Raw genomic sequence first — 15,459 nt, 5'->3', positions numbered from 1 at the left:
AGAGGAACCTGTTTAAGATTTGAGATGACAATTCTGCCCTCAGTTACACTTTCTTGAACAAGAGCAGATTTGGTTAGTAACAAGATACCTAATTCTGATTATTTTTACACCAGCAAAGCCAATGACTCTGGGAGAATGAGAAGCGCTTTACGCTGGCACTAGTGCAACACCAACCACCGTTGCTGCTTAGTGCCCTGGACATTTTCTCTACAATATGGTTTCAAATGCTTGCGAGAGCTGAAAACAAAGAAATGAAATATCAGCCTCGTGCAGACTTTAGAAATGAAAAATAAAATGTCCAGGAAATCCCTGCAAGGTTTGGACTGAACAGGAAGATACATTACAGAACTTTTTGAACTTTTTTTTTTTTCAACTTCCAAGCAGCAGAACGCCAAAATGCTAACAGGCAGGGCAAATTGAGCAAAAATAAAATATTCTGTGGACTGGGTTAGAAATTAAGGCAGTGTTTATTTTTTTATGCTTTACACTTTGGCCAGCATTTATCCCGAATGAAGGCAGCAAATGTTATTAGATTTCATGGAATGTAAATAAACAGTTATTGGTAAATACATTTTGGTGGTCTGCTTGTTACACTGCATGTCAAGAAAACTATAGGGAACTGGCAGGAGTTCAGACGTCTTCAAGGAACACAGAAAACAGACATATTTTACTAATTATAGCTAACAAAAACACTCTGAGATTACAGTTAAATTACATTAAAACATAACTTGTTGGCAAAGGCTGTGAGCATAATGCTTTGCCTATATCTTTCTGTATAATGTTTCATCGGAACAGAGCAGTAACATCGGGAAAACCCTGGCACAGACCAAGCTGTGGCAGTCCATCGGGGCTGGTCCAGCTGGTCACTCTGCTTCCTGCAACAGTTTCTATAGGTCCAGCATCGTTTCTAAGAGGGTGAAGACCTGGGTTTGCCCACAACAGCTACTGCAGAGGGGTGACCTGACATCTTCATCTGAGCCTGCTCAGATGGGAAGGGAAGGAAAAAGAGGCACCTGCTAAACACAAGGGGCTGTGGGGTCCCGGGGTGGGCTGGGGGGGCAGAAGCAGTGGTAGGCAGAGGGCTGCATGGCTGTGGCTCCCAGCAAGAGCTTGTATCCACAACACCTTACCTGGATGAACTGAGCCATCTTCAGCTGAGTCCTCGCCAAGCTGTGAGCCAGGTGCCATGCCTGCACCACAGCAGTGCTCTGCTGCACCTTTTGCTTCTGTCTTCTGGGTCTTCTCTGCAACATATCTAAGGGACAAGGAGAGAAAGAAGTGATGGCTTTGGTCTGGAGTCTTCTGTGGGGCACAAAGTCATGTTTTGGCTCTGTCAGTACACGGGGACCTCCAGAAGTCAACCACATAGCTAAAATCAGAAATACGCCTTGACCCAACCCAGGAGTTCCCATGTACCTTTCAACTAACCTGCCTATCTCCTTGCAGAAACAAATGGGGCAGGCAGTCCATCCCCAGGAGGGAGGTGCCCAGGCAGTGCCTGTGGCACAGCTGCTGTCTCTGGTAGCCTTGCTCACCCCCCAGGATAGTCTCTGGCCGTTCCCTCCCTTGCTGCTCCCCGTCTCCCCTCCTGCTACTAGATCTGGCCTGTGGTGCTGTGTCTTAGGTCTTGATGGGGGCATTAGTCCCTTTTCCTGGGGTATGGGGTCACTGCTGTGCCTTTGGAGAAGCCAGCTCCAGGAGTTGCCCTACCATCAAAGCAAACCATTTCTGCAAGAGCAGACCCTTCTTAGCCGTAGGAGGAAAATGAGGCCTTTCTGCAGAAATCGTTCTGTTTTGACAATGTCCAGAATTTTCATGACAAACGAGGTGGAGCAAATGCTGTCCCCCACACACCTGCAGCAAACAACCCACTGCATGGGATGTGCATGAAAATCAACTGCAGGGATGCTTGCATTACACTGAATTAGATTATAGGCTATTAACTTGATTTTTTTTTAAGTACAGTTTGAATGAAGTAACTTGATAAAGAAAGATGCTCAGAAGCATTACATGTGAGCAGCATTTGGGTCACAGAAAAAACAGGTGCAAGATGTTATACTGTTTTCTCATGGTTGTACATCAGATGACAATATTGTTACTTTACAGAAAGTGTCTAAACTAGAACAATTTCCCTCCCTGTGCTGGTGGGGTATCAACACCAAGCGGTCCCTGACAGAGTGATGCAGCAGGGACAGCAGCTCTGCTGTGCCATGACGATTACCCATTTTAAAGCCAGGTAAAACAAGGTGGTACTTTAACCTGACCATTTGATCTGACCACAATTCAGACTGCGAGAAAGGCACGTATCATTTTTTCTGCCAAGTAAATGAAAAGGGAACATACAGGCATATCTCCCCAGAATACTAATAACACTGTGCCACTGTGCCCCGCTTCAGAAATACACAGTTCCCGTGGCTTGGGTTATTCTTGTGTCCTTGCCTGCATGTAAAGAAATCCTCTAATGAAATCATGCTTCACGATGTCTTTATGTCACATTTACGGCCCATTCTTTGCTGGGAAGATTTTTACAGGGGATCTGAAGTTTAAAAGAAGACAGATGACAAGCTGTGATCGCGAGGAGGAGAGGCTCACCATATGGAAATAGAAAGCCCTGGCTCCCTCCTCTATCCCTCCTCCCCCTCCCCTGCCGAGTTTCTCTACTTCACATGATGCTATTGGGATTTGAAGATCAGAATACAAATTAAATTATTAAACGAGGAACAACAAAAAAACCCCAAACAACTCAGGCCTTTCCTCTCCATCCTCCCATGTGATCAGTAATTATAAATCAAAGTCGGGAAAACAACCCCGCTGGAAGCTGGCATTTGGGATATAGCATAGTTGCCTACACAAGGATATAATGCTCAGGCGACACGTATGTGCCTTTGCATGCTAGGGGGGGTTCCTGCATGAACCGGTTCTATAGCTAAGGAATTATTTTAATGACAGAGACTTATTCACTGGGCGTACTTATTATATTATTTATTTACTGGGAAAAGCAGAAGCACCACCCCTTAACCCAGTGCATTTCTCCAACATTGCGCTCCTGGTCACCAAAAACAATGCAGTGTCCCCCAAAACAGGACAGCCAAACCACCATCTGATGCTTTTTGGCCATCAATCACTACAACCTTGACGTGTGGCAGCAATCACTTAAAATCTAGGCAGTCAAAGAGAAAAAAATTCATCCATTTCAGCTGGGCAGAACTTGAGATATGGCAATTTTTGAACTTATTTTGGTGTGGCAAATTTTAAACAAGGTGGTGATCTGGCCAGTGTCTAGTCTATACATCGAGGGTGACCACATCAGGTAAGTGCAGCCCGAGCAGGCAGGATCCCTGCAGGGGCAGCAAACGTACTGTGAGCCCAGAGGGGACTCGCCGCTCATGGTCCAGCTGTCAGCCCTGACACCTGCATCCTGCAGGAGCTGCAGGCGATTCTGCACTTTTGAAAATACCCAAGTATGCGCTGCAGGCCCCGAGTTTTGAAAAATGTGGCTCCGTTTTCAGCATTGGCTTTGCAAGGCTTGGGCTCAGCTGCTGGCCTCAAGTAGCCAGACTTACAAAACAAGCACTTAGTCTCCTTAGTGCAGATTTGGGCTATGGACATCCCATTTAGGCACCCATGTTTGAACACCGTCTCCTTGTAGCCAAACCAAATAGCTGAATCAATGCTACACAGAGTTTAATCTAAACACGTAATGGAGTCTAACTCAGATATACACTGTATTCCATCGACAGGTCCTGGAGATGGCAAACTGAAGCCTGCTTTTATAGTGTGCCAGCTCAGGGACCTGTTCCCAATTTGCAGATTTGGCCTGTTGCATTCTAAAAGATGTTTAATATACTTGATGCCTGTTTGTGTTAATGTTTACCATTGAAGTTTTTCATTATTTGATGTTATATTTGGCCATAGCATTAAAATTCCATTGGACCAACTGAAATCTAGTGTCAAGCCAAAGCCAAAGAAGCATCTTTGAGATAGACCTTCAGCTCCCATCCAACCATGTTAAAAAAAAAAAAAAAAAAAAGTATTGTAGGTGTTTTCTTTGTAGCTTTTCTTCCTTTTGCCCAAGAAACAGCAAACACTTTATTTATTAGCAGTTGGTTTTATATGTACAGCTCTGGAAGAGCTGAGCCTAAAGCCATGAGCTAGTAGAGAGGCATGAGCCACTCTGCCAGGTGGGCACAGGTCCATCCCGTGCCAGGGTCAAGTGCAAGCGAGGATGGCTGTCACCTCCCTCTGAACCTTTCCTCAGGCGTCATCATTTGCGATAAACAGAATAACCTGCAGCCCTTTGTACTTACAAACCAATGCATCTCAGGGACAGTTGATGGACTACACTGATTTTTCTGCTCCTTGTGAATTGCTTATTGCTACTTGGATCATTATCAACCTTTGAAGCCCAAACCAATGTCCCACTGTGCTAGCCCCAGCACTGCAGGGAAAGAAGTCCTGTCCCGAGAAGTCTAAAGCCTTGATTCACAAAACTAGTTAAGCACATGCCTAACATGAAACTGCTGCACTAGGACATGCTTAAAAAAAAGTGCTTGCATTAACTCTGCACCTAACAAACAAGTTTGCCTGACCTGGGGGTCTGGCTCTCGGTCCTGCCTTCCCCTCTCCCAGCAAGCTTGCCTCTGCTTGCAGGCTGAGGGTAGGATGTTTTTGTGGAAACCCAGTGATACAGGATCAGGAGTCGATCCCCAAGTGCTGTGGGGAGTCACAAGCCTTGGGGGGATGCTGAGGACTCTTGGCACTCACAGACCTGGAGCCTGCAAATCACGCACATGCTCAGAAAAACCCTGGCATGGCTCAGCAAGTCCAGAGCAAAAATAAATGAAGGAGGCTTGCTTAAGTCCAGATGTGTCTGAATTCAAAGGGACCTGGAAAATATGATGGCCTGGATGAAAAACTGGGAAACAGCATTTAAACTTAAAGCCACGAGGGTAGGTTTGAAAAACAGTCAACAGATATTCTCTCAGCTAGTTTAAAAGGGGAGCTCTGTGAACAACCCATTTTTCAGTCCACCAAAGAACTGCCAAAGCAGACACAATGTTTCAAACTGTGTCTACTCCCCAGAACATTTTCTACAACTTTCTCATCAAAATTAAGATCAGATATTTTGTATTTCAGTGAACTTTAACTTTTTTTCAGGATGGTGTTTTTTGATTTTAAAGATTATAAATTAAATTATGTAAATGTCATCTTGGTACATAAGAGCATTTATTTTGACAGTATTAAAATGGCATGTTTTGATTAATGAAGAGTTCCCACTTAGCTCCAAACTGGATTTCTTTCTGAAATGCAAAACAAAAATCTCTGCCTTTAAAACTTTGCTCAGCTTTAGTTAAATGCTGAGACACTAAGAAAAAAGATCTGCAGTATTACATGGAAGTGAACACTATATACTTGTAATATATAGCAGCAGTTCTGAAAAGTTCTTCCAGCCCTGGGATTACTCAAAATATTCTCTTTAAGAGGTACACAAGAAGTTTGACATTTTGGGGGAAATGAAGCTACATTTCTAAGAAGACCCAGTGGTCACAGACCACTAAGATGACCTCTGTTAGGGTCAGATTGAGATTTTAGCATTTATCCCATTAGCATGGCTAACTTGACTGTATACAGATCTGATAATCCCGAACAGCGTCTTTTTAATATATCATTCCTGAAGGAACTTTGAGATCCCAGTGTTATTGGATGAGATGTTACACATTACTGGCACAACAGTGAAGCAACTCAACTTTCTCCTAGCATTAGTATTGATTGTAGTGATCAGGTTAGGATAGTTAACCAGATCCTCCCACATCAGCCCCCAATTTCTTAATTTTTCTGCTAAAATATACTGTTCGAAGTGATGAATAGGTTAGTTATCTTTGTGACTTGCTGCTGCTGCTGGCTATGTGCTGCAAAAAATATCTGTTAGTATTTGAAAGTTGGGTTAGTATTTGAAAGTTGGGTAAATTGTTCCCTTTAGAAAAAAAATAATCGTTGACAGTGTACTTAATGAAGTGTGCAAAGCTGCTAACGCTGGTGCTGGTGCTCAGCAACAAGCTTCTCTTCTCATCATCACTGTTGTCTCCTCCTCTTGCCAGGTATCTCATTCGTGGTGCCTCACACCGAGAGCTGAAGCCCTGCTCCTGGAGTCACCCACTGTCTCTAAGTGCTGTCCCCTGGTTTAGCTGGTGATCACTTGCCGTTTGAAACCATAGAGGTTGAAAACCATTTTCCTCTTGTGCTTCTGTAATTAGCTGGCATTGGTTTCATGAAAGGACAGCTTGCCTACTACAGGACAGCCTGAAATAACACACTGCCCACTTCCCATAAGACATAGAAAAAATATAGTGGGTGAGAAGGCCACTTACAACAACGAGATGTCTTTATACCCCGCTAACATAAATCCGTTTTGTAAAACCATAGGCTGCATGGGTTGGGGGACAGCAGACTTCTTCAGCTTTGGCCACCACTGATTGTTTCACCTTCTGTACCCTTGAGCTGAAAAGCCCATCTCTCATTCAGGTCCAACCCTAAGAGGCTATTCCGTGCTTGAAGCAGGCAAGCAAAGAAGGGTGCGTGCTTCTTTACAAGGAGCAGGTACTACTTCCCCCTTCTAGTAAAAGAACTACTGTCCTTACAAAGGGCTCAAAGCAGCTTCTACCTGAAGTCAATAGAAAGCCATAGGGACTTGGATCTGGCCATTATACAGCAACAGCACAATAGCTGGGCCAGGCTCTTGGGTGTAAATTGGATTGCTCCATTGGCACCATCGAGCAAACCCTTTTTTTTTATTAGCAGAGGATCTATTCCACATGATATGAGAGCTTGCTGTAGCTATCTTGAGTTGTATCAGATACAAATCTGGCCTCCAGACACAGTTGTCACATCTGCCACTTCCAAATAAAATGGGCTCATAGTATCAATGAAATGGCATCAGAGAAAGCTTATAGCAAACGTAATATGTTAAACATTAACCACAATGCTCACAGTCCTAGAAAGGTCTGATAAGCCACGATTAAACTTAATTATGGATTATTTTATATTACCTACCTCCAAGCACTGTGGAAAATTGCTTCCTTTTAACTGCCTTGGCTGGCTTTCTCTGACCACACACATACTAGGGGATATTTTCCCATGATTGATGTATTTGTTTACCGAGCTCCTTGCTCAGATACAGGCCGATTCTCCCTTTAATCAGAGGTGTGAATACCTTAATAGTTGTCAGAGCCCACATTAACCTCTTGATTAAAAGACATCCTCACACTTACCATTAAAGAAATACAGGGACCAAAGCAAATTCATATTCCAGTATAAAACTCACGATGGGCAAATGGTTATTTTATGTTCATGTACTTGGCCAACTGGCATTTCATCAAGTTGTATCTGACAACAGAAATGCTTTTTTCTTTTTTTTTTTTTCTTTTTACCAATGAGTAGACGGAAGGGTTTTGGTGGGTTGGGATTTTTTGCCTTTGCCTAAGGGCAAAAAGCTCCATGAACATCAGTTTTCACTCGACTTCCTTTGACTGCTTATCTACACTGGCTATTATGCTCTTTCGCTACAGCAATATTACCAATAAAATAAACATGTCAAAATTCAGAAGCACAAACAAGTTCATCTGTGACACTAATTTTGCCTGGCAAATAATTCTCCTTGTTTCTGTAAGGGCTTCAATTTCTTGTGGATTCAAAGCAAATTCATCTTTAATTTGATGCCTCAGTCTTATTTTTCTTTCCCAATCTCATTAGAGTAAAAATAGCAAGGATATCCATATGATTAAAGACTTCATGTGCAAGAAAGCAATCTGGTCATAGTGCTCCTTAGCTTTATGTACTTCTTTCTATTTGACAACATTAATTTGCCATCTGTCAGCTCAGTTACAGAGTTTACTTGCTGCTTGCTTGGCGTTCACCTCCCCCTTTTTCGTTGTCAGCTGTTTTTAATACTTGGGCCTCCTTGAGTGGGCCATTTATGCAGATTTGAAACAGGAGAAATCCTAAAAACTGACCATATGGGAACCCACTTTGTACTCCCCAGGCTGACATAGCCATGCACAGACCTCCTCCCCCTCTCGTGCACCCCCAGCACTTAAGAAGAAATCAAATGTTTCCATACCTCCATAGCACCTTCCATCCGGGTGACTCCAGAACATCACACAGCAGATACAGCTGAATTTTGCTCTCCTGGGCAGGTCTGCTGAGGTCAGCTGAACTGTACAAGATTTTCTGGGAGCTACGCTCAGCCCTAAACATGCAATCAAATAAGTGGAAGAGATTGTTAAGCTCACATAAGGAAGGTGGCCAGTACAACACATGCATGGCCAGGCAACTCCTCACACAGCCCTCTGCCACCGAGGGTACCCAACGGGGCATGTGCTTTACTGGTCCCACGTGCAGCACAGGTGCAATGCACAGCTGATATGTACCTCACACAGACATTGCAACAATCCTTATGGAGATATTCTGTAAAAGATTTTTCAGTCTTTTGTGGTAACTGTCTGAATTCCTCAAAATGTTCCTTTTTCATCTAAAAGCCTTAATTCTGGGGGGCAGGGGAAATGAACTCTGAGATGGTGAGGAGAACTGGGAGATGATGTTTTACTATCAAAACAGGTAGTGTTTTGGAGAGGAATGGGAGCACCTAGTTTCCAGTTTCCAGCTTCCAGCTCCTACCAGGCACCCAGCACAGTGGCAGAATAAAAGCAAGCTTTCCTCAGGAAAACCTGATTTTTTAGAAATTCTCCTCAAAACTCTGAAATTTTCAGTATATTCTGTCAGTGCTATTACTTCATCATTATTATTGTCCATTTAGTATGTGTTGCCTCTGAAAATACGTCCTTTGTATAATATTTTTAAAGTGATCTTCAGCATGTCTGTAAAAGTTGTGTTGCTATAATCGGTGTCCTGTCTCCCAAAATCCACCGCAGAGAGTGGAGCCCAGCGGGCAGTGGCTCAGCCTTTGTGTGAACAATAGTATTTCCCACTTGATGAGGTAAAGAAGGAAGAAACAGAACACTCGCCCTTTTCTTGGAAATGCTCTGACTTTTTGGGACAGGAGGCTTTTAGAGCAGCATCTCTGGCGCATCTGGGATGAAGGACTGATATGGGAGATGAGTCTGGCTGTCAGATTGACAGGACTCCATCAGTAGGGGCATTTTTTCCCAGACCCCAAACATTTACCTCTCCAAAACTCATATCTGATGTTAAGATTTATGCTTATAAAAGAATATACAATAGCTTATATATCTGAAATCATACTAATTTATCTGCATATACAGCAAAACTGATCTGTTCATTTTTTCCCCATGTAGTTTTTCTCACAGGTGATGAGTTTCAGGATACTTGGGGGCACTGAAATGAGAAGATGAACTTTCATCCTGAGCAGAAAGCCAACATCAAGTCTGATTAATGCTTAATTCATAGGGGAAAATAATGCTATGGACCCCCAGTGCTCTGGCCAAGGGCTTCATGGCTTACCCATGATAGTGAGCACTGAACCTCCCCTTTGCCAGTCAGGCAGCCCACACACCTCCTTCTCCACCTAAATTGTGTAAGGAGAAGTACACTTGAAAGGGTTTTCATCCTCAGGAGTCGCTACATTACCTGCAGATAAATTAAGTGGTGTGTATCGACATGAGAATTCATTACATTTCAGAGCTGCCATCCACTTTGTTTATGCCCCATTTCAGGAAAATGTGACTTTATTAGGGCTTGTGACTACTTTGCACTGGTGGTGGGTTTTTTTTTCCCTGGTTGCCTTTTCAAAAACTCCTTTCCAAGTGATTAGAGAAAAAGGTAAAAGCTTAAAATCTTTTAAACTGAAAAGACAGTAGCACATCATAGAATCATAAAAGAGTTTGGGTTGGAAGGGACCTTAAAGATCATCTAGTTCCAACCCCACTGCCGTGGGCAGGAACACCTCCCACTAGACCAGTCCAACCCTGTCCAACCTGGCCTTGAATAATGTGGAACAGTATCTCACATCTATATAGTTAAAGCATAAAGGGCCCTGATCCTTCCTCACAGCCATGCACGAAGGGCACAAGGTTGCAAAGGGATGTTAGTCTGGGTGACCTCCACCCACTTTGACTCTTCTTCTAAGATCAGCCCAGTGATCCAGCACAAAGATTGGACATCAGCAGAGCATGTCTGAACTCAGATTGCACCTGGAGCTCAGCTGAATGCATTCTTGCTGGTTTTGGTCACATCTGGGCAGAAAAACCCCAGTGTTGGGGCAGATTCTTGTCAAGGAATCCGGAAGAGAGATGCTGGTGATGGGGAGAGAAGGGTGGTCCTGCCTAGGGCAGGTTGGTCACTGGGCTGATCACAGGAAAGAGGTCAAGCACAGAGACTGACAACACTTCACATCAGGATTAATATTTCCAGAAAAGCAATGGAAACGTCTTCCCAGCTTTGATAGCCCAACACTGGTATAAGAAGCTATGAGAAGATCACCCCAGTAAAGGGAAGTCCGACTGTGAGACAGAGCCAAAGTAATACCTCCAGCACCGCTCCCCTGATGAGAGCCCGGCCAGATGTGTGCCTGCCTCTGGGGCTAGAGCAGGCTTGTAATTTATAACAGTCTCCAGGCTGCTCTCATTTACGTTGGGGGCCAATGTACAGCTCGCTTCAGACAGAGTTCAAAGGCTGCCCCGAGCTGCTCTGCATGCAGGCTGGCCACCGGCCAGCACCCAGGTCAGCAGCTGGCACCATCCACTTGCCAGATTCGGCTTCCAGCCCCATGCTGGGCTATCTTGTACAAATGGGGCTGGTGACCAGCTGGCTGCTCTAATGGGCTACCAAATGGTCCCTCACACCTCCTCCAGGTACACTGACAAGCACTACTTTGCATCACCTCTCTCTAACACACAGATATGCCCAGATTCACACAGCTGGTACAAAAACAGAATCCCACAAAGGTAGCCAAAGCTGGTTTTAGGTTAACAAAACTCATCCCATCATTGTGTAGCAAAGATAATTAGCTTAAACTTGGTAACAAAGGCAGCATTTCATAATTTCAAAACATAACTACTGCTCCAAACATTTCCCAGTATCAGCACATGCTGGCTTCAGATATCCAAATATTTAAGAGTATCTTTTGGGGCTGTAAGCTCTGCACCACTGGCCAAACCCTGCCTTCTGCAGGCAACATGCTGGTGTAGATGACAGAAGCTATAATGGCAAAACAAATCCATCAACACTTTGACCAAAACAGAAATAGTTCAAAAAAAAAGAACATCAACACAATGCTGTTGGCAAAACTTGGCAGAAATGTTCAGTTTAAGAAAGCTGAGTCATTTACATTTACAATAAGGCCTGACAGCTTTTGGGACACATTGTCTTTACAGAGGCTGGATTCATTTTAGAGGCTCATTCATTTGTACGGGAGTTTAGTAAACCAATCAGTCCTCCTCCTCCGCCTCTCTGAGAAGACTCATTAGCTACAGGGAAACTCAGTGTGAATGGGAGGTGTGTGTGGGGTATAGGTAATTACACAGGCACCTTAGAAATAAATCACGAACCTACTGTTGATATGACTGCAAACCTGGAACTGATCCTCATTTTAGCCTGGCTAAAGGTCTTCAGCAACACTCTATAAACTACAAAGAAAAGAAAAGGAAATTGACTTTAAAAACAACATTTTAATAATACTGAGGTGTTGACAAAACCCTCAGAGAGCAAAGGAGCTCCATCACATGGGATGGACTCACTGCCTGAGAAGTGGCTCCTGGCATCTGCTTGGGGCATTGTTGGGGCCAGTGTTTTGTTAGCTTAGTGACTCCTGCTATCATCATGTGTCTGGACACGATGATGTGGTGGAAAACAGGCTGCAGGGATAAACAGGCGGATACTGGCTATCACACCGACTATCCTCAAATGGTGCTCCCCCAGCAGGAGCAATGGAAAAGGCAGGACCACCCTCACCCAAACGGGAAGCTGCAGAGCTGTGGTGCTTCGCAGCTTCATGAGATGCAAAATGGGAGGTCAGAGCTGCTGTGTTTCTTAAGAGGGAATCCCAGAGGGAATTGGGATGCATGCTCCTAAAGCATGTGTGCAGTTAGCCACACGTGCCTGGGATGGAAACGTGAGTGCAAACTGCAAATCTGCTGTCTAGCACCTAGACTTCGAGTCTGTAATATGCGAGATGCACTAGCCTTGTGGTGCATGCACTGTATTGTTCAGTGCATGCATGCAGTGACTGCTTACCCTGGAAATGTATAAACCAGGCTCTTGGTCACACCACATACCCCAAAATACACTCAAAGTCCCGCTCTGGCTTTCAGCAGCCAACTGTCTTCCAGATGTCCTACAGATGTAATGCAGCATCAGTGCTAATAGGGACATAGCGCCACTGGTGGAAGGGATGGACCTGTGAAATTCCTCTGGTTACACTGGAAAAATTCACATTTGGGAGGCTCTCCTGAAAGCCTGGTTAAGTTAATTCAATGCCCAGGGAACACCTGAGCTAGCCCCAGTTGTAGGAGCTATGCTTTCCTGAAAATCTGTTATATCTAGGGCTCTGTTCTCTCTCCTTAAATTGAGACAATAGTTCCGACTGCCTTTTCTATGACTGTCTTCTATACTGGAGACGTACAATGTCTCAGCCAGCAGGTCTTTACAGAAGTCAAGTTGTCAGTAATGTAACAGAAATCATTGATTCTGTGTTAAACTTTGGTGCAGAGTGCTCAAATTGATACTCTGCTCTCTGTAGCAGTGCACGCTGTTAGATCCAAAACCACGAGGGAGAGGCATTGGGGTCCCAAAGTGAAAATCTGTGTAATGCAATAAAAAAAGCCACAGAAAAACAAAATAGAAGACAGTGGCCCAGAATTAAAGCTGATGCACCCTGCTACCTCTGGACTGGTTTTGATAAAATTATGCTGTTTCCAGCCAGCTGAGAGTCTCTCTGGTCCGTGGCTCAGGCAGAGGTTTTAGAGGCACACAATAACCCCAGTCATTTTACAAAGAAGAGCTGCTGAGCTGAGCACACTGAGCAGAGGACAGGCAGTGATGGCTCCAGGTAGCCACCTCACCATTTGTCATGTCAGTCATGCTTAAGTGGCTTAAAGGAATTAGTTTTCCATTTAATTTGGGAAATGTTCCCAGAAAGTCTTGACTCATGAATACAAATAAGCACTGCTTAGAAAATACTTCATTGCACTTGGCTACCTTTCGGCACAACACTGAGTTAGACAAGTAGCTCCTGGGCAGACCAGCCTGGTTCACTGCTGCTGTGGACACCTTTCTGTATTTACCCACAGCCAGCCAGGAGTTCAGCCTGTGAGGAGCCAAACGGGCTAGAGGTCTTTTGCAAGTATCTGCTAATTAGTATTACGTTTCCTAGTCCAAATCCATTTTCTCAGCATCAGACTCTGAACGTGGGATATCAGGTATTTACCAACAGTATCAGTATTAAACAAGGAAGGAATTGCTGCAGAGACAACTCTGATGATTTGCTGCTTTCACCTAAGCAGACTGATGCTTGCATGTGCTGCTACACACTGCAATCCCAGGGCAGTCCACCTGGCAAGGGCAGTAGTGATCTTCTCACTAGTAGAAATGTGACTTCAGGTCTTGCAGTGTAATAGATCAGATTATAATCTAGCAGCAGAGGTAATGTTTAAATCCAGTCTCTAGTGTCACTGGATACGCAGTGGATTATGACCAAGCCGTAATGCCACAATGCAATTTATTTATTGCAGATAAACCAAGCTGTGCAGTGGATATATGCTATTAATAATGAAGAATTCTGTGTGTGGGATGAGTACTCAGGTGCTGTTGCAACCTTTGCGGTTTGCACTATTACAGGTTTATGGCAACTAAATACACTAATCCCTTCAGCCTCTTAAACATACATAGTCCAGTAAAATGCACCATTGGTGTTCCACACTTGCACATCCTATGTAATACCACAGGTGCCTCTGTTCACCTCTCCTCAGCTACAGCCCACCACCAGGTACAGCACAAGACACCTTCCCGTCCTTGACCTCCCCCTGTCCCCAACTGTGTACCACCCACAGCACCAGGACCCACTCTGGTTTAACTAGAGGGACAAAGGAGCTGCACTTACACATATTTTGATCATGCCCTGCTATTTCAACCTGCTAAAAGGGAACTAAAAACATTTAAATAAATGAGTTTTACAGATCTCCCCATCCTTAACATGTGCCGCCTTCCTGGGTCACCTGTAGAGTAAGGTCCTGGCTGGGACTGCGGGAGCACGGGGTGCAAGGCAGGCAGCAAAGCCTGGCACTGCTCCCATACTCTGCTCCTCGCTGTCCAATTTCCCTCCCCAAGTCTCATTCTCAGCTTTGCCTTCCTTAAAAACTTTGAAGTTTCTTTTGCATTGTGGTTGATTTTCAGATGCACCATAAAAATCTGCGTGCTGTGAATACTGTGGTTAAGACATGGGAATGCAAACATTGTGGAAATAACTTGGGTTTTGTTTTTCTTTTCCTTCCCCTTTTTTCCCTTCTATAAACTAACTTTTCCACTTCTTCAATATGTTGGCACTTAGAACTTGTTTGGCCTGTTAATAGAAACAAGGACTGAAGGGGTCACATAAACGATCTGTTTTGAAAAATGAGCAGAAATCTGTTGCAAGCTCTCAGGCAGGTAATTTCGGGTGTAAAGACTTTCACCTAAGCATTCAGCTGTTGGAAACCCACGTGGCTGCAACTCATGACCCTCCATCCTCCATCCTAGCTGCCACTGCCTTCACACCCTGCTTGTCTCCCAGCCCCTGCCTGCCCATCCCACTTCCCCAGAAGCCTGCCCTCAGCCATCCCTGACCTTTCCTACTGCTTTTTGCTGGCTCTTGTCCAAGAACTCTCTCTAAGCCATCTCATGTGACTTCCTTCCACCGGCTTTGGGAAGATTTAGTAGGGCCTGTAGTGATAGGACAAGGTATCATAGTTTTAAACTGAAAGAGACTAGGTTTAGATTAGATACTAGGAAGAAATTCCTCACTGTGAGGGCGGTGAGGCGCTGGCCCAGGCTGCCCAGAGCAGCTGTGGGTGCCCCATCCCTGGGATGCTCAAGGCCAGGCTGGACAGGGCTGGGAGCAGCCTGGGCTGGTGGAAGGTGTCCCTGCCCGGGGAAGGAGGATTGGAACTAGATGGTCTTCAAAGTCCCTTCCAACCCAAACACTCCATCCTGTGATTCCATGACCAATAGCTCTTATTGCTGTCCACAGGCTTAACCTCCAAGGTCCTCACTGCTATCTCCCTGCATGGCCGATACCGTGCATATTTTACATCCTAACAGCACATTTTAACAAGCATCAGAGAGTCACAGCTGCTGTAGACCCCTACAGAGATCAAGACACTGCACAGTTATCATCATGGTGAGCCAGAACCCATCGCACTCAAAACTGGAGACTTACAGTAGAACGAGCAAGTTCGCTGTGCTGGCTCCATGGTAGCTAGACGTTCAATATCACATAGCATATGCTGTGCT

General features: G+C 44.6%; 1 protein-coding gene across 6 annotated transcripts in view; it reads right to left on the bottom strand.

Annotated features, from left to right (window-relative positions):
- Window positions 1-15,459, bottom strand: part of LOC308068795 (uncharacterized protein) — a 185,376-nt gene that overhangs the window by 14,577 nt on the left and 155,340 nt on the right. For 3 of the 6 annotated variants that reach the window (XR_013930128.1, XR_013930130.1, XR_013930131.1), the window contains one exon: window positions 1-15,459. This exon is cut by the window's left edge and continues 14,577 nt beyond it. Coding sequence is in view for 2 of the 6 variants with exons in the window: in XM_080400005.1 (XP_080256131.1) it covers window positions 1,017-1,255; window positions 8,117-8,245; window positions 15,386-15,459 (442 nt within the window). In the remaining 4 variants the exon portion in view is untranslated. The other 3 variants (XM_080400005.1, XM_080400006.1, XR_013930129.1) reach the window with 2 other exon arrangements.

Source organism: Falco punctatus (genome assembly GCF_963210335.1).
Source record: "Falco punctatus genome assembly, chromosome: 8".
Lineage (NCBI taxonomy): Eukaryota > Metazoa > Chordata > Aves > Falconiformes > Falconidae > Falco > Falco punctatus.
The sequence above is the reverse complement of the archived record's forward strand: the minus strand, read 5'-3'. Positions and strand labels throughout refer to the sequence as shown.